Genomic DNA, 19,283 nt, shown 5'->3' with positions numbered 1-19,283 from the left:
ACAAGGCTTGGGAAGAAGGATGTGCCTCTGATAGTGGATACAAAGAATGCAGAAATTTACGGGCCACGAGGGCATTTGGCAAAACTCCCAAGATAAGGAAGAATCTAAGAAAGCCCACTCAGCAACTGTGCTGAGATCAGCTCTGGCTGAGTAAAAGGTAATTCCGGCAGGGAGAGATTCCCCCACCACTGACTCACAGCCCGCCAACTCAAGGAACCCAACTCAAAAGAAGAGAAAGACCAAGCATGTGGACTAACTAGCATGAGAAGAGGGAGAATAATTGACCAATAGAAGATAGAATAGTAATTATTAAGAGAACTAGGTAACATGTAATCAATGAACATTAATGCTTTTGCTTGCTAAAATGAATAAATAGTAAAAAGTTGTGCTTGATTTTTGGAATACCACCAAGCAACCAGGCTTGCACAACTCTGAAATAAAGAGCCAAAGTCTCTCTCAAGTGTGTAATTATTGGTTTGTTGTGCACTGGGTAACAAGCCCGGGTTTTCTGGTCAACATTTTCACTGGGTGGGCTCCGAGGCAGCCACACCTCAGGGACATGGCTAGGACAGGAGTGGGCAGGGGACAGGCTTGGAGACCCCCGAGGCAGCAGTGGGCAGCAGTGATGGTGTGACCAGGGGAGACACCGGGGCTGCAGCCCCTGTGCAAGGGATGCCAAGCATTCCGTGTGCCAGAGGCTCTGGCTCTGTGTGGGCAAAGAGGGGGATCTGTGTGGGGGATCGTGAAACCACACAGCCGTGCCTGGAGCTCCTCCTGGCATGGAGTCAGTACACACAGCCCCAGTTTCTGGCTTGAGTTTCTGACAGCACACAGCAGCTGCAAGTGCTGTCTAAATGCTTCATTGAGGCAGGATGGAAACAGCTCCTGCAGCAACTCTCTTTAATACATGCTTTGCTGCTGAAAAACGGGTTTATTTCCTTTTTTGATGACAAAAACTGGTTCCAGCTGCATGACATTTCTTATAAAGAAACTGTTGGGTTTAGCAAGAGCTACATTGCCCTCAGTTTACCCAGATGAAAACTGCCAGTGCTCTAGTTTTAGCTGGATTTAGAGCACTGGCTCTTCCATTTGCTTGGTTTATTTGATGTTCAAATAATTTCACAGAATCATAGAATGGTTTGGGTTAGAAGGGACCTTAAAGATCATCTCGTTCCAACCCTCCTGCCCTGGCAGGAACACCTTTCACTACATAAATGCACATATTCATCAGTTCAACAGTCTTGCTAACCTCAGTAGTGGAGCTTGATTTCAGCGATGGTAATGAACAACTCCAGTACAACTTGTATAAAACTTGGTTTAATAAAAAGTGATGTAAGTCAGCACGGAGTCCTCCATTCCAAGGTCCCACTAACACCTGACACCATCCTGACTCCTCCTTCCTCAAACAATAGTTTGAAACTTCACAACTGGTGACAAGCATTCCTTTCTCAGAGTCTGCAAAGTGCTTTTAGCTGCTACAATAGACCTTCTGATAAGGGAAACATTGGTGAAGCTGCAGTACAAGAGTTTAAGTGTCTAAACCAGAGGTGCAGTAGGACCTCTGGTCCAAGGATATTCCAAGTTAAGCTCAGAGGAAAGCAGAATCCAAGCCTTTCATCCCCATCTAACCACAACCTGCAGGCTTTTCCTGGCATTTCCCAGAAAAAATACATGACCTACTGTTTGGGATAAACTCTCCTAATCTTCCAACTATTCTTGGGAGCGCCGGAAAAACAGAACCAGAGAGATCTTAGGCATAGAAGCAGAAGCAAGAAATCAATGAACAGCTGGGTTTTGAGTATCAATAGTAAGACTTTATTTCAGGTATTCTCTTTAGTTATTTAAGGCATCCTGTGTTGTCCACTATACCCCCAAATCAGTGAACTCTTTCCTTTGCTGGTAGGCTCATGTAGCTTTACCTTGAAGTGTTTGCACTGGGCTAAAACCAGTTCTGTAGCTAAGGAAAGAGAGATCTAAAAGCTTGGTTTTCAATGTTTTCATTAATTTCTCACTATCAGCAAACACAATGAAATTGACTTTCTGTGGCTTTAGGGTGCTGCTCAGGAGTGGAAAATTTTCAGCATTTTGGATACATCTTCCTCTTGTGTTGGTGGTTTTCTCTGGCTGCCAGGCTGCAGGAATTTCTTTATTGTGGGGATATTGCTTATTCTTGCTTTGAAGCTCTACAAAACAAAACCAAAACTGCACTGTGCTTAAGAATCATTGCAACTGTCAGACATTTCAATGTTATCCATACTCTGAAAGTCACACTATGGCTTGATGCTGCAGAAGAAACTATATGCGTGCCCCTCTTATACTCTTGGGGTTGTGGTGACAGGAGGTAGCAGTATCAGTGAGTATGTGAGGCCAGCTAGAAGTACTTAGGGTATCTGATTATTTTGCATGTCACATCTCACCCTCCCACTCTCCCATACTTCTCAGCCAGTTTAAATCAGTGCTCCTTTCCAATTCATTGTCCATTCAAACTGCCCATTCATTTACCTGCAAGAGAGGAAATTTGGCAAGTATATCAGGTTTGAACTCCTCTGCCATTAAAATGATTTCAAGTAATTGCACATCTGCCCTGCTCAGCTGGTTGCCAACCAGGAAGTCTTTTCCATGCTCTTTCAAAACCTAAAAACAGAGAAACAGAAGGAGATGATGTCTTTTCTCAGTGTTACTTAATAGGATATCTTCAAAGCAGGGTCATCCATTGTTCTTCAAACACCTGTAGTACAAACAATGGTCTGATGGCACTGCCATCCTAAGCATGATCTATCAGCCCTTTCTCTTCTACATTGCTGTCTGGCAGCTCAGCTGTGCTCATCTGGCCTTGGCTGCTGTAGCTGCATTGAAGGCTAAGCTGTATGAGATACAGAAGGACCTGTAATACTTTCACATAGCATCTGTGGTAGAGGGGAATCTGCAGTTCAGGAGGAAACTTTATGTCAAAGCTGATGCTGTAGTGTCTTTTGTCTGAAACAACACACAGATGCAAACACGGACATTTGGGGAGCTCAGCGTGTGCTAGGTTTTTGCAGCTTTACATCTCTCCCAGATCTGTAGTGCCTTCTGTCCCCTCTCTAGTGTCCTGCCTCCATCTTACTCCCAGCACCACCAAAACCAGAGCATTTATGTTCAAGTGGTAATTTTTCTTCTGTTTTCCTTCATAAAACTTGTGTGGATCCAGGATGGAGGTTCAAGATACCAGCATCAATTAAGCTACAACCTCTTTGCCACATACCTTCTCAAAGACTGGGAAATATCTGTTTTCAGTCTTGTCCATCATATTAGTGAAATGTTGCTCCTTTTTGTCCGCTGGCTGGAAAACGCAGGACTTGAGTAACTCATTCAGATCGAACATTCCTTCCACATACATATCGATTCTGAAAGGAATGGATCCACTTGGTCAGGTCAAACACAGCAGGTATGAACAGCACAAAAGCTACTGGCATAACCTCACTGAGATGGTGGGAAATCGCTGCCTCTTCTATCACACACACACATAGTCTGGAAAAGTTTCATTGGGGGCAGGCAGCAGGGGAGCTTGGGTGAAAAACAAATGCAAAATTCCTGAGCAAAACTATTGGATGTGTCACCCAAACTTGTGCTAAAAACCCCGTCAGACAGGGTAAGTTGAACAGCGGGTCTGTACAATATCTAGCAAATATCTTGACATGTGTTTACCAGTGCTTATTAATTTGAAACATTCAAAAATACCTCAGGTCAGAACACGTGCCCTTAAGAGTCCTATCCTTTGACAACCAGTTATTCACTCTAACTCTATACTAATTCCTGGGTATAAGAGAGAGAAGTTCATTTGTTTCCTTAGAAAACATTGCCCTGAATTGGATGAGGTGAAAATGATGCTGCTGACAAGTGCAGGAGAAAATGAAAAGCAGCATCAGTAAGACAGTCTGCCCCCTGACTGCTTTCCTCTCATAACTGCATTGACCTCTGATTGGTGATTCATGGGCTCGCTTGCCCTATCTCATCTAGCTGGCTGTCACTGCTGTAGACATCACCTGCAGTCACAGTCACCACATGCTGCATGAAGCGCTGCTCGCTCCCACTGAACCTAGCTGTGAGCTGGGATATCCTTGTGTTACACAGAGCTACGGTGTGAGCTGGGGTCTAACAAGCAAAGGTGCTACTGTGACAGTACAGGGCTCTCTCCTTCAGGTCCTTCCCATAGAGGTTGTACTTCGTTGCTATGTAGTTGGCAATGGCTCTGGTCTGCACCAGCTTCATCCCGTCAATCTCTACCATTGGCACTTGCTGAAAGAGCAGGGATCCATCTAGGGGAAAGGGAATAACAAGGACACATTCAGTCCCTGAATGAGAACCACAACCGTGTGTTAGGCAACGTAACCACATGTACTATTTTTTATTTAGAATCTGAATCATTTAGGCTGGAAAAAATATCCTAAGATCATCAAATCCAACCGTAAACCCAACAATGCCCAATTTCACCACTAAACCCTGTCCCCAAGTGCACGTCTACACACAGTGACTCAACCACTTCCATGGGCAGCCTGTTGCAGTGTTTGACAACCCTTTTGGTGGCAATCTTCCTCATTCTTACAACACATGGAAAATGCTCAGCATGCAACAACCATTTCTTAGTGACACGTTAATAACTTAATATTAAAGCAATGAACTGTGGAAATTTCAGATTTGAGGAAGCACCCAAATGCAGAACTTTTACCTGTCGTACACTGAAAACTACATGCACTGCATGGCCCTAAGTCAGGTGATTTTCATGGAGATTAACACAGATGAGAAGGACTTGAAGGTCTTTCATGCTTTGCTAAATATGTCTGGACTTTCTAAGCACCAGCCAACATATAACTTGAATAATAATGAATATAAATAATAGTGAGTATAAAAGCATAAAATATCTTTCTGTCTACTTTATTGACTTTACAAATGGCATCTCATCTGTACGGGCATGAAGTGGGAAAAATGAGTGAGTTCCATGAGATTCCTGCAAGACCCAAATATCACCTGGAGTGAGGCTGGAGCCACGTAACCCTTTTCCTAGCCTGCAGAAGCCTTGTCCTAGAACGAAAGAAGGAAAACTACCTGCGGAAAGAGAGGTATCAGATCAGAGGAGCAAGTGAGAGGTTTTGCTCTAGGGAATCCTATCTCTTGACTCAGATAACTGATCAGCTATGTCCCTCTTTGTATCCATTGTAAGACAGTCATGCAGAGAAAGTCTCTGCTAGTAGGGGTGCGTTTACATTTATACTTGTGTCTCAAAACACTTTTTGAAAGGCAGCCTGTGGCAGGGGGATCAAGTCATTATTCCTAAAGGAGAGCAGGACTGCACATGCTACCCCTAGCTCAGATTTCTTTTGACAGGCCTAGTGAAAAGCACAGACGTGTACTTTGGTTTGGAGGAAACGTGAACATCATGTTGAGGAAGATGGAAGCTGAAGCTAGCACAGTGGGTGGTAGCCTTGAGAGGCAGGAACACAGCAGAGGTACAGTCAGACTCAGAAATCTGGAACTCTGTTTGCATATGGATTATAAAACAACAATGTTGTAGGCAACCTGAAATGCTAGTGAATTTCAAGATGATCTGAGGACAAAAGCCTGTATGTCCTAGGACGGGAGGCAATGGACACCAGCTGAATCAAAGGAGAGTCAACCATCTGAACTTAAAGAAAGACTGTCGGGGTCCCTTCCCCCCTGCCATGTGGTCCTGGGAGAGGGGCCCTGAGGGGAGGCACGGGGTTTCCCTGCCCCTGCTCAGCCTCATTCCCCGTTGGTTGTTTTGTGTTCCCCTGCACAGGCAAGGACCCTCGGGTCCTGTGACTGCAGCAGTTCCTCGGCAGAGCCCCGGCCATGCGGCTGGAGAAATAAACATCTCTGAAACATCTATCAAGAATTGGTCTATATATATTTCTTTTCCACGGGCCTCGTTGTTTGATACGCGTGTTGCAGTTTCCCCACTGTAACAAGGCTCTTTGACTGTGGGTTGTCCAGAGCAGCTGTAACTTCTCCATCCTTGGAGATGCTTAAAGCCCAGCTGGACATGGTCCTGGGTAACTGGTTGTAGGTGGCCTTGCTTGAAGAGGGGAGGTGGAGTAGATGATCTTGAGAGGTCCCTTCTGACCTCAGCACTTCTGTGAATCAGTGAAGATTGAAGAAACTGGGGGGATGATACCACTTAACACACTGCAGTGTGCATCTCTGAAACCTCATGTACAATCCAGTTAAGAGGTTTTCTTCCTCAGAGACTAAGACTTAGACTTCCTAAGTGTTTTCAGACAAGTAATTCTAAATCTAATTATTATTATTACTACTATTATCGCTATTGCTGTTGTTGATATTTAAAAGTGAAGGAAACTCACCCTGCTGTAACTTTGTCAGATCTTCCTTTTTTTCCAGATAAGATTCTTCAAACTGCAGGAAATAGAGAAGAAAAGTTCTGTTGTCATTCCATGTTTCAGTTTCTCTTCATTTAGGTAAAGAAGGCACAAAAGGGCTGTGTTTGAGGGAATTCTATTTTCTAAAACATAAATCATATTTGAAAGCTTTCAGGCACATTGGCCGTCACTGTGACAGAAACCCATGGCTCTTGAAACACACAGATCTTGAAACACTCCATCTCTGGTTTAATATCAGAACCTGTTAGAGGTAAAAAAAATTCTACTATGCTTTACAGTATACAGTACCTTCAATGGTAAACTACATCACGGTAGCAATAATAATCTCTTGCTATTTTGGACATTGGAATTGATCTGAAGGTATTCAGAATTGCAAGTGCTTGACCTCGGTGATCAGAAGATAAGAAGCCAGGTTCTGCTGCGCTGCTGGGGTTTAAATTTTTTCTTTCACTGGCTACAGGGGAGAGGCATTTGTGGTGCTACCAGCAGGCTTGGCACATGATGTGTGCAAGTGAGACAGGAACTTGCCCCCTGCCTCGGGTAAGCTCGTGGTCACCGTTGGCTTGCTCAGCAATGCACTAAGTGCAGAAACTGCTGTTCAGTCACACTTTTCATAAGGAACAGTAAAAGTACATATTTGTCACATGCTCTCAGTATAAAAAAACACAGGCAAACCTCAACCCCAGCTGCTGCCAGTAGCCACCGTATTGGTTCCATTCGGCCTCGTCCATTGAAGTAGTGCAGCTTGGGTTTTCCAGACATGTTTCCACGTGCCTGATTTCCTAGTATCTGCAATAAAAAAATAAGCTTCACACAATAAAGATTCAGAATCCGGGTTTTGAGTCTCTGAGTGGCTCTCAAAGTTGTCTTGTTTGAAACCGATGATTTATGGTCCAAGACTTTCACCAAATTAATAGAGGAGGTAAAAGACTATATTGAGAGGCTGCCTTGTATCATTCTGCCCTAAAATATTCCTTACACATGCAGGATAGTTAAAGAGAACCCTGTACTTAGGGCAATTGGCCCAGTCAGAGAACAAATGAATCAAAACCATTTGCATCCAAAGTGTTCTGTTCTGACCAAAAAGCAGAGTGTGCTCTCTCTGTAATTTGGCATTATCTCAGAATACAGTTTACTCTTTAACCAGATACATGCTATAAACTCAGCAATTGCTGTACTTCCTCCAGCAGCCATTATGCTCCATTATAACCAGCCAGAAGGAATTCTTTCCCCCAGGCAACCTCTTCTACAACACTCCCTGCTTCTGTAATTTCTTTAGACAAGCCTCCAAAGACATGGAAGTTACTTTTGCCTCTGGTAACATCAGATTTGCCTTTACCACAGGCAGAGCCACAGGGCACTGCTTGCTTGGTCCAGTTCCAACTCTGCCAGAATTTCAAGCAACAACAGTTTCTAGGCAGACAGGCCACCCACCCAACTCACAACCCCGCTGCACATCAGCAACAAACACACACAAACAGTGCCCAGCTTATGCCAGCCTCACATCTACTGACACCCTGTCCACAACAAAGCTAAAGCATTAACAGGAGCAAAAGGAAAACGCCCAAACCCCCACCACATTCCACCTGTAAATAACATGTCAGCAGCTTCTCTACTGTAGGAAGAAAGAAGGAGGTGAGAGGAAACATGCCCCACTTCTGAGATCTACATTTCTTTTTCTTAATTCTGTACACCTCAAAAGCAGCTGATTAAGAATCTAACATTTGGTGCACAAACCCATGTTAGTAAAGAAAGCACACACACACATTTAATCTATAAAACCCATTCGCAGAGTTTCACGTACAACAATTCCCTGCATGTCCAAAATAAAGAAAAAACCCCACTTACCTTGGGCACAGTGTAACTCTAAGCTCCCAGCAGCCCTGCCTTGAGATTATTTAAATCTGTAGCCCCTCCTACACAGAGAATTGCAAACAATTCTCTGCAAATAGGAAACCTCTCTCTCTCAAGCAAGCAAAATCAATTTGTTCTGTTTAGTTACTTCTCAGCTACAGAAAATAAATTCCTGCCTCATGCTGACTACGGACAAATGTAAGATAGATGAGAGATCATGATCATCGGAACATCTGTGCCAGCACAAAATGGTAATATGCCTCCCATTTTCATTGCTTGGCACCATGCTAGTTAAAAGTAATTATAACAACTGAAAAGCTCACTCAGTTTAAATGAATAGTGCGATGCCAATCGCACTTTTATTCTAATATTTTATGTTTTTTTTAATTTTAACACATCAACTAATTCAGCTCAAATCTTTCACTAGCTTCTAAGCCGTGCTTAGGGTGTATTCCTTCAAGACACTTCTGCTGAATTTCATCTCTGGACATCTGGGCTGGACTTTTTTTGTTACTTCTGCCAAAAATGCTTCCCTGAATTTGGCTCAGTGAAAATACACACCAAAGACAACTTAAGAGACAGTGAGTGAAATGTGGGATCAGAAGGCAAACTGCCCTCTGCACTCCTGACTGCTTTCTTTGGACAACTGTATTGATTTCAAAAAGTCAATACAGCATGCATTCCCATGCACCATCCTGCCTATCTAATCTATGTGGTTAATAGTGATGGAGGCATTACCTGCACTCAAGGTCAATATATATGTAAAATTTTGCTGAATTGCCCTGGACATAACTGTGACTTGGGTTGTTCTTCTTATGTGGCAGACGGAGGTTGTATAAATTGCAGTGTGTCACACCAAACAGATTAGCTTTTACAGTACGAGGGGCTGTCTCCTGCACATCCTTCCTGTACTCCATCTGCAAGTCTGAATGCTTCAGTGAGGCAGGATGGAAACAGCTCCTGCAGCAACTCTCTTTAATACATGCTTTGCTGCTGAAAAACGGGTTTATTTCCTTTTTTGATGACAAAAACTGGTTCCAGCTGCATGACATTTCTTATAAAGAAACTGTTGGGTTTAGCAAGAGCTACATTGCCCTCAGTTTACCCAGATGAAAACTGCCAGTGCTCTAGTTTTAGCTGGATTTAGAGCACTGGCTCCTCCATTTGCTTGGTTTATTTGGTGTTCAAATAATTTCACAGAATCATAGAATGGTTTGGGTTAGAAGGGACCTTAAAGATCATCTCGTTCCAACCCTCCTGCCCTGGGCAGGAACACCTTTCACTACATAAATGCACATATTCATCAGTTCAACAGTCTTGCTAACCTCAGTAGTGGAGCTTGATTTCAGCGATGGTAATGAACAACTCCAGTACAACTTGTATAAAACTTGGTTTAATAAAAAGTGATGTAAGTCAGCACGGAGTCCTCCATTCCAAGGTCCCACTAACACCTGACACCATCCTGACTCCTCCTTCCTCAAACAATAGGTTTGAAACTTCACAGCTGGTGACAAGCATTCCTTTCTCAGAGTCTGCAAAGTGCTTTTAGCTGCTACAATAGACCTTCTGATAAGGGAAACATTGGTGAAGCTGCAGTACAAGAGTTTAAGTGTCTAAACCAGAGGTGCAGTAGGACTTCTGGTCCAAGGATATTCCAAGTTAAGCTCAGAGGAAAGCAGAATCCAAGCCTTTCATCCCCATCTAACCACAACCTGCAGGCTTTTCCTGGCATTTCCCAGAAAAAATACATGACCTACTGTTTGGGATAAACTCTCCTAATCTTCCAACTATTCTTGGGAGCGCCGGAAAAACAGAACCAGAGAGATCTTAGGCATAGAAGCAGAAGCAAGAAATCAATGAACAGCTGGGTTTTGAGTATCAATAGTAAGACTTTATTTCAGGTATTCTCTTTAGTTATTTAAGGCATCCTGTGTTGTCCACTATACCCCCAAATCAGTGAACTCTTTCCTTTGCTGGTAGGCTCATGCAGCTTTACCTTGAAGTGTTTGCACTGGGCTAAAACCAGTTCTGTAGCTAAGGAAAGAGAGATCTAAAACCTTGGTTTTCAGTGTTTTCATTAATTTCTCACTATCAGCAAACACAATGAAATTGACTTTCTGTGGCTTTAGGATGCTGCTCAGGAGTAGAAAATTTTCAGCACTTTGGATACATCTTCCTCTTGTGTTGGTGGTTTTCTCTGGCTGCCAGGCTGCAGGAATTTCTTTATTGTGGGGATATTGCTTATTCTTGCTTTGAAGCTCTACAAAACAAAACCAAAACTGCACTGTGCTTAAGAATCATTGCAACTGTCAGACATTTCAATGTTATCCATACTCTGAAAGTCACACTATGGCTTGATGCTGCAGAAGAAACTATATGCGTGCCCCTCTTATACTCTTGGGGTTGTGGTGACAGGAGGTAGCAGTATCAGTGAGTATGTGAGGCCAGCTAGAAGTACTTAGGGTATCTGATTATTTTGCATGTCACATCTCACCCTCCCACTCTCCCATACTTCTCAGCCAGTTTAAATCAGTGCTCCTTTCCAATTCATTGTCCATTCAAACTGCCCATTCATTTACCTGCAAGAGAGGAAATTTGGCAAGTATATCAGGTTTGAACTCCTCTGCCATTAAAATGATTTCAAGTAATTGCACATCTGCCCTGCTCAGCTGGTTGCCAACCAGGAAGTCTTTTCCATGCTCTTTCAAAACCTAAAAACAGAGAAACAGAAGGAGATGATGTCTTTTCTCAGTGTTACTTAATAGGATATCTTCAAAGCAGGGTCATCCATTGTTCTTCAAACACCTGTAGTACAAACAATGGTCTGATGGCACTGCCATCCTAAGCATGATCTATCAGCCCTTTCTCTTCTACATTGCTGTCTGGCAGCTCAGCTGTGCTCATCTGGCCTTGGCTGCTGTAGCTGCATTGAAGGCTAAGCTGTTTCATCTGGCAACCTGTTTACGCATGCTTTTTCCTATCCGAGATTGTTCCCCGCCCCCGTTCCTGCCTTAGCCATGCCACTCCCTCAGGCTCTCCCTATTGGTTCCCGTACCCAAACCCTGCCCAGGGACCGCCCCTGGACTCCTGACAAAACCCCCCTGTACCCAGCCCACCAGGTCTTTCTCTGCTTCTGGAGATAGCAGGGAGAGATGTGATAAAAGCCATCTCAGCCCTCATGAGACACCCTTCTCACTTCCTTCATCATCACTGGCTGTGACGCTGAGAGCTGACCGGAGCAAGACTGCAGGACCATCCGAAATGGACTGTGGGATTGTCGCACTGCCCTAGGAAACCCACGCTGAGCTCTCAGGGAGCTACAGCCTGCTAAACAAAATCTAGCGGTTACAACAGTTTTAGATATAGAAGGAACTGTAATGCTTTTATATAGCATCTGTGGGAGAGGGGAATCTGCAGTTCAGGAGGAAACTTTATGTCAAAGCTGATGCTGTAGTGTCTTTTGTCTGAAACAACACACAGATGCAAACACGGACATTTGGGGAGCTCAGCGTGTGCTAGGTTTTTGCAGCTTTACATCTCTCCCAGATCTGTAGTGCCTTCTGTCCCCTCTCTAGTGTCCTGCCTCCATCTTACTCCCAGCACCACCAAAACCAGAGCATTTATGTTCAAGTGGTAATTTTTCTTCTGCTTTCCTTCATAAAACTTGTGTGGATCCAGGATGGAGGTTCAAGATACCAGCATCAATTAAGCTACAACCTCTTTGCCACATACCTTCTCAAAGACTGGGAAATATCTGTTTTCAGTCTTGTCCATCATATTAGTGAAATGTTGCTCCTTTTTGTCCGCTGGCTGGAAAACGCAGGACATGAGTAACTCATTCAGATCGAACATTCCTTCCACATACATATCGATTCTGAAAGGAATGGATCCACTTGGTCAGGTCAAACACAGCAGGTATGAACAGCACAAAAGATGAGATGAATAATGACTCACTGAGATGGTGGGAAATCGCTGCCTCTTCTATCACACACACACATAGTCTGGAAAAGTTTCATTGGGGGCAGGCAGCAGGGGAGCTTGGGTGAAAAACAAATGCAAAATTCCTGAGCAAAACTATTGGATGTGTCACCCAAACTTGTGCTAAAAACCCCGTCAGACAGGGTAAGTTGAACAGCGGGTCTGTACAATATCTAGCAAATATCTTGACATGTGTTTACCAGTGCTTATTAATTTGAAACATTCAAAAATACCTCAGGTCAGAACACGTGCCCTTAAGAGTCCTATCCTTTGACAACCAGTTATTCACTCTAACTCTATACTAATTCCTGGGTATAAGAGAGAGAAGTTCATTTGTTTCCTTAGAAAACATTGCCCTGAATTGGATGAGGTGAAAATGATGCTGCTGACAAGTGCAGGAGAAAATGAAAAGCAGCATCAGTAAGACAGTCTGCCCCCTGACTGCTTTCCTCTCATAACTGCATTGACCTCTGATTGGTGATTCATGGGCTCGCTTGCCCTATCTCATCTAGCTGGCTGTCACTGCTGTAGACATCACCTGCAGTCACAGTCACCACATGCTGCATGAAGCGCTGCTCGCTCCCACTGAACCTAGCTGTGAGCTGGGATATCCTTGTGTTACACAGAGCTACGGTGTGAGCTGGGGTCTAACAAGCAAAGGTGCTACTGTGACAGTACAGGGCTCTCTCCTTCAGGTCCTTCCCATAGAGGTTGTACTTCGTTGCTATGTAGTTGGCAATGGCTCTGGTCTGCACCAGCTTCATCCCGTCAATCTCTACCATTGGCACTTGCTGAAAGAGCAGGGATCCATCTAGGGGAAAGGGAATAACAAGGACACATTCAGTCCCTGAATGAGAACCACAACCGTGTGTTAGGCAACGTAACCACATGTACTATTTTTTATTTAGAATCTGAATCATTTAGGCTGGAAAAAATATCCTAAGATCATCAAATCCAACCGTAAACCCAACAATGCCCAATTTCACCACTAAACCCTGTCCCCAAGTGCACGTCTACACACAGTGACTCAACCACTTCCATGGGCAGCCTGTTGCAGTGTTTGACAACCCTTTTGGTGGCAATCTTCCTCATTCTTACAACACATGGAAAATGCTCAGCATGCAACAACCATTTCTTAGTGACACGTTAATAACTTAATATTAAAGCAATGAACTGTGGAAATTTCAGATTTGAGGAAGCACCCAAATGCAGAACTTTTACCTGTCGTACACTGAAAACTACATGCACTGCATGGCCCTAAGTCAGGTGATTTTCATGGAGATTAACACAGATGAGAAGGACTTGAAGGTCTTTCATGCTTTGCTAAATATGTCTGGACTTTCTAAGCACCAGCCAACATATAACTTGAATAATAATGAATATAAATAATAGTGAGTATAAAAGCATAAAATATCTTTCTGTCTACTTTATTGACTTTACAAATGGCATCTCATCTGTACGGGCATGAAGTGGGAAAAATGAGTGAGTTCCATGAGATTCCTGCAAGACCCAAATATCACCTGGAGTGAGGCTGGAGCCACGTAACCCTTTTCCTAGCCTGCAGAAGCCTTGTCCTAGAACGAAAGAAGGAAAACTACCTGCGGAAAGAGAGGTATCAGATCAGAGGAGCAAGTGAGAGGTTTTGCTCTAGGGAATCCTATCTCTTGACTCAGATAACTGATCAGCTATGTCCCTCTTTGTATCCATTGTAAGACAGTCATGCAGAGAAAGTCTCTGCTAGTAGGGGTGCGTTTACATTTATACTTGTGTCTCAAAACACTTTTTGAAAGGCAGCCTGTGGCAGGGGGATCAAGTCATTATTCCTAAAGGAGAGCAGGACTGCACATGCTACCCCTAGCTCAGATTTCTTTTGACAGGCCTAGTGAAAAGCACAGACGTGTACTTTGGTTTGGAGGAAACGTGAACATCATGTTGAGGAAGATGGAAGCTGAAGCTAGCACAGTGGGTGGTAGCCTTGAGAGGCAGGAACACAGCAGAGGTACAGTCAGACTCAGAAATCTGGAACTCTGTTTGCATATGGATTATAAAACAACAATGTTGTAGGCAACCTGAAATGCTAGTGAATTTCAAGATGATCTGAGGACAAAAGCCTGTATGTCCTAGGACGGGAGGCAATGGACACCAGCTGAATCAAAGGAGAGTCAACCATCTGAACTTAAAGAAAGACTGTCGGGGTCCCTTCCCCCCTGCCATGTGGTCCTGGGAGAGGGGCCCTGAGGGGAGGCACGGGGTTTCCCTGCCCCTGCTCAGCCTCATTCCCCGTTGGTTGTTTTGTGTTCCCCTGCACAGGCAAGGACCCTCGGGTCCTGTGACTGCAGCAGTTCCTCAGCAGAGCCCCGGCCATGCGGCTGGAGAAATAAACATCTCTGAAACATCTATCAAGAATTGGTCTATATATATTTCTTTTCCACGGGCCTCGTTGTTTGATACGCGTGTTGCAGTTTCCCCACTGTAACAAGGCTCTTTGACTGTGGGTTGTCCAGAGCAGCTGTAACTTCTCCATCCTTGGAGATGCTTAAAGCCCAGCTGGACATGGTCCTGGGTAACTGGTTGTAGGTGGCCTTGCTTGAAGAGGGGAGGTGGAGTAGATGATCTTGAGAGGTCCCTTCTGACCTCAGCACTTCTGTGAATCAGTGAAGATTGAAGAAACTGGGGGGATGATACCACTTAACACACTGCAGTGTGCATCTCTGAAACCTCATGTACAATCCAGTTAAGAGGTTTTCTTCCTCAGAGACTAAGACTTAGACTTCCTAAGTGTTTTCAGACAAGTAATTCTAAATCTAATTATTATTATTACTACTATTATCGCTATTGCTGTTGTTGATATTTAAAAGTGAAGGAAACTCACCCTGCTGTAACTTTGTCAGATCTTCCTTTTTTTCCAGATAAGATTCTTCAAACTGCAGGAAATAGAGAAGAAAAGTTCTGTTGTCATTCCATGTTTCAGTTTCTCTTCATTTAGGTAAAGAAGGCACAAAAGGGCTGTGTTTGAGGGAATTCTATTTTCTAAAACATAAATCATATTTGAAAGCTTTCGGGCACATTGGCCGTCACTGTGACAGAAACCCATGGCTCTTGAAACACACAGATCTTGAAACACTCCATCTCTGGTTTAATATCAGAACCTGTTAGAGGTAAAAAAAATTCTACTATGCTTTACAGTATACAGTACCTTCAATGGTAAACTACATCACGGTAGCAATAATAATCTCTTGCTATTTTGGACATTGGAATTGATCTGAAGGTATTCAGAATTGCAAGTGCTTGACCTCGGTGATCAGAAGATAAGAAGCCAGGTTCTGCTGCGCTGCTGGGGTTTAAATTTTTTCTTTCACTGGCTACAGGGGAGAGGCATTTGTGGTGCTACCAGCAGGCTTGGCACATGATGTGTGCAAGTGAGACAGGAACTTGCCCCCTGCCTCGGGTAAGCTCGTGGTCACCGTTGGCTTGCTCAGCAATGCACTAAGTGCAGAAACTGCTGTTCAGTCACACTTTTCATAAGGAACAGTAAAAGTACATATTTGTCACATGCTCTCAGTATAAAAAAACACAGGCAAACCTCAACCCCAGCTGCTGCCAGTAGCCACCGTATTGGTTCCATTCGGCCTCGTCCATTGAAGTAGTGCAGCTTGGGTTTTCCAGACATGTTTCCACGTGCCTGATTTCCTAGTATCTGCAATAAAAAAATAAGCTTCACACAATAAAGATTCAGAATCCGGGTTTTGAGTCTCTGAGTGGCTCTCAAAGTTGTCTTGTTTGAAACCGATGATTTATGGTCCAAGACTTTCACCAAATTAATAGAGGAGGTAAAAGACTATATTGAGAGGCTGCCTTGTATCATTCTGCCCTAAAATACTCCTTACACATGCAGGATAGTTAAAGAGAACCCTGTACTTAGGGCAATTGGCCCAGTCAGAGAACAAATGAATCAAAACCATTTGCATCCAAAGTGTTCTGTTCTGACCAAAAAGCAGAGTGTGCTCTCTCTGTAATTTGGCATTATCTCAGAATACAGTTTACTGTTTAACCAGATACATGCTATAAACTCAGCAATTGCTGTACTTCCTCCAGCAGCCATTATGCTCCATTATAACCAGCCAGGAAAGAATTCTTTCCCCCAGGCAACCTCTTCTACAACACTCCCTGCTTCTGTAATTTCTTTAGACAAGCCTCCAAAGACATGGAAGTTACTTTTGCCTCTGGTAACATCAGATTTGCCTTTACCACAGGCAGAGCCACAGGGCACTGCTTGCTTGGTCCAGTTCCAACTCTGCCAGAATTTCAAGCAACAACAGTTTCTAGGCAGACAGGCCACCCACCCAACTCACAACCCCGCTGCACATCAGCAACAAACACACACAAACAGTGCCCAGCTTATGCCAGCCTCACATCTACTGACACCCTGTCCACAACAAAGCTAAAGCATTAACAGGAGCAAAAGGAAAACGCCCAAACCCCCACCACATTCCACCTGTAAATAACATGTCAGCAGCTTCTCTACTGTAGGAAGAAAGAAGGAGGTGAGAGGAAACATGCCCCACTTCTGAGATCTACATTTCTTTTTCTTAATTCTGTACACCTCAAAAGCAGCTGATTAAGAATCTAACATTTGGTGCACAAACCCATGTTAATAAAGAAAGCACACACACACATTTAATCTATAAAACCCATTCACAGAGTTTCACGTACAACAATTCCCTGCATGTCCAAAATAAAGAAAAAACCCCACTTACCTTGGGCACAGTGTAACTCTAAGCTCCCAGCAGCCCTGCCTTGAGATTATTTAAATCTGTAGCCCCTCCTACATAGAGAATTGCAAACAATTCTCTGCAAATAGGAAACCTCTCTCTCTCTCAAGCAAGCAAAATCAATTTGTTCTGTTTAGTTACTTCTCAGCTACAGAAAATAAATTCCTGCCTCATGCTGACTACGGACAAATGTAAGATAGATGAGAGATCATGATCATCGGAACATCTGTGCCAGCACAAAATGGTAATATGCCTCCCATTTTCATTGCTTGGCACCATGCTAGTTAAAAGTAATTATAACAACTGAAAAGCTCACTCAGTTTAAATGAATAGTGCAATGCCAATCGCACTTTTATTCTAATATTTTATTTTTTAAAAAATTTTAACACATCAACTAATTCAGCTCAAATCTTTCACTAGCTTCTAAGCCGTGCTTAGGGTGTATTCCTTCAAGACACTTCTGCTGAATTTCATCTCTGGACGTCTGGGTTGGTGTTGCAAAATGAATCGACGACTTAGGTGAGGAGAGACATTGCAGGCAACCGATACGATTGATATATGCAAGCTCCGTTTATTAGCACTACAAAGGCACTTATATAGAGTATTGAATACAAGCTTATCAGTTCTTTAATTAGTTAAAACTTATAAAAGCACATTCTGACTTCTACATAATTGGGTTAGATAAAAGACTACATTTGGCAAGCTTCTTATTGTTTATGTTTTGTCTTGAGAGATCAAAGATCTTCCTCCCTTCTTAGAGATGATCCATCTTATCAGCACAGCTGCACCTCTCAAAAACTCCCTTCTGGTTCCCAGGTTGGTTTCTCACACAGGGATTTGTCTCATGTAGAATTTTTCTCACACAGGCCTTTTTACTTGTACAGTTGGATTATTGATCCAATAATTCTATCAATGAGCCATGTCCCTGCTCCTCTAACTATTCTCCAATAGATTGGACTTTTTTTGTTACTTCTGCCAAAAATGCTTCCCTGAATTTGGCTCAGTGAAAATACACACCAAAGACAACTTAAGAGACAGTGAGTGAAATGTGGGATCAGAAGGCAAACTGCCCTCTGCACTCCTGACTGCTTTCTTTGGACAACTGTATTGATTTCAAAAAGTCAATACAGCATGCATTCCCATTCGCCATCCTGCCTATCTAATCTATGTGGTTAATAGTGATGGAGGCATTACCTGCACTCAAGGTCAATATATATGTAAAATTTTGCTGAATTGCCCTGGACATAACTGTGACTTGGGTTGTTCTTCTTATGTTGCAGACGGAGGTTGTATAAATTGCAGTGTGTCACACCAAACAGATTAGCTTTTACAGTACGAGGGGCTGTCTCCTGCACATCCTTCCTGTACTCCATCTGCAAGTCTGAATGCTTCAGTGAGGCAGGATGGAAACAGCTCCTGCAGCAACTCTCTTTAATACATGCTTTGCTGCTGAAAAACGGGTTTATTTCCTTTTTTGATGACAAAAACTGGTTCCAGCTGCATGACATTTCTTATAAAGAAACTGTTGGGTTTAGCAAGAGCTACATTGCCCTCAGTTTACCCAGATGAAAACTGCCAGTGCTCTAGTTTTAGCTGGATTTAGAGCACTGGCTCCTCCATTTGCTTGGTTTATTTGGTGTTCAAATAATTTCACAGAATCATAGAATGGTTTGGGTTAGAAGGGACCTTAAAGATCATCTCGTTCCAACCCTCCTGCCCTGGGCAGGAACACCTTTCACTACATAAATGCACATATTCATCAGTTCAACAGTCTTGCTAACCTCAGTAGTGGAGCTTGATTTCAGCGATGGTAATGAACAACTCCAGTACAACTTGTATAAAACTTGGTTTAATAAAAAGTGATGTAAGTCAGCACGGAGTCCTCCATTCCAAGGTCCCACTAACACCTGACACCATCCTGACTCCTCCTTCCTCAAACAATAGGTTTGAAACTTCACAGCTGGTGACAAGCATTCCTTTCTCAGAGTCTGCAAAGTGCTTTTAGCTGCTACAATAGACCTTCTGATAAGGGAAACATTGGTGAAGCTGCAGTACAAGAGTTTAAGTGTCTAAACCAGAGGTGCAGTAGGACTTCTGGTCCAAGGATATTCCAAGTTAAGCTCAGAGGAAAGCAGAATCCAAGCCTTTCATCCCCATCTAACCACAACCTGCAGGCTTTTCCTGGCATTTCCCAGAAAAAATACATGACCTACTGTTTGGGATAAACTCTCCTAATCTTCCAACTATTCTTGGGAGCGCCGGAAAAACAGAACCAGAGAGATCT

At 43.3% G+C, this 19,283-nt stretch overlaps 2 protein-coding genes and 1 long non-coding RNA gene across 6 annotated transcripts; 1 reads left to right on the top strand and 2 right to left on the bottom strand.

The window, feature by feature from the left end:
• Positions 1-1,792: 1,792 nt before the first annotated feature.
• LOC138108582 (glutathione S-transferase-like) lies at positions 1,793-8,310 on the bottom strand. 2 transcript variants are annotated; one of them, XM_069011458.1, is made up of 7 exons: positions 8,244-8,310; positions 7,071-7,184; positions 6,360-6,411; positions 4,166-4,298; positions 3,245-3,386; positions 2,503-2,634; positions 1,793-2,183 (listed from the first exon to the last, which is right to left on the bottom strand). In XM_069011458.1, exons 2-7 carry the CDS (start codon positions 7,155-7,157, stop codon positions 2,061-2,063), a joined length of 669 nt encoding a protein of 222 aa, XP_068867559.1. In that variant the 5' UTR covers positions 7,158-7,184; positions 8,244-8,310; the 3' UTR covers positions 1,793-2,060. The 2 variants fall into 2 exon arrangements, with proteins under 2 accessions (XP_068867559.1, XP_068867560.1); XM_069011459.1 differs by lacking the exons at positions 7,071-7,184; positions 8,244-8,310 and adding an exon at positions 6,684-7,001.
• A 1,808-nt stretch (positions 8,311-10,118) lies between these two features.
• Positions 10,119-17,051, bottom strand: LOC138108580 (glutathione S-transferase-like). Of its 3 annotated transcripts, none has more exons than XM_069011453.1 (7): positions 16,985-17,051; positions 15,811-15,924; positions 15,100-15,151; positions 12,906-13,038; positions 11,982-12,123; positions 10,829-10,960; positions 10,119-10,528 (listed from the first exon to the last, which is right to left on the bottom strand). In XM_069011453.1, exons 2-7 carry the CDS (start codon positions 15,895-15,897, stop codon positions 10,232-10,234), a joined length of 843 nt encoding a protein of 280 aa, XP_068867554.1. In that variant the 5' UTR covers positions 15,898-15,924; positions 16,985-17,051; the 3' UTR covers positions 10,119-10,231. The 3 variants fall into 3 exon arrangements, with proteins under 3 accessions (XP_068867554.1, XP_068867555.1, XP_068867556.1); XM_069011455.1 differs by having other exon boundaries at positions 10,298-10,509; XM_069011454.1 differs by lacking the exons at positions 15,811-15,924; positions 16,985-17,051 and adding an exon at positions 15,424-15,763.
• A 58-nt stretch (positions 17,052-17,109) lies between these two features.
• LOC138108584 (uncharacterized) lies at positions 17,110-19,227 on the top strand. Its single transcript, XR_011150015.1, has 3 exons — positions 17,110-17,243; positions 17,420-17,518; positions 18,280-19,227. It is a non-coding gene; the product is annotated as an uncharacterized lncRNA (long non-coding RNA).
• Positions 19,228-19,283: the final 56 nt, after the last annotated feature.

The sequence above is a fragment of the Aphelocoma coerulescens genome, chromosome 3, assembly GCF_041296385.1.
Source record: "Aphelocoma coerulescens isolate FSJ_1873_10779 chromosome 3, UR_Acoe_1.0, whole genome shotgun sequence".
In the NCBI taxonomy this organism is placed as follows: Eukaryota; Metazoa; Chordata; class Aves; order Passeriformes; family Corvidae; genus Aphelocoma; species Aphelocoma coerulescens.
The sequence above is the reverse complement of the archived record's forward strand: the minus strand, read 5'-3'. Positions and strand labels throughout refer to the sequence as shown.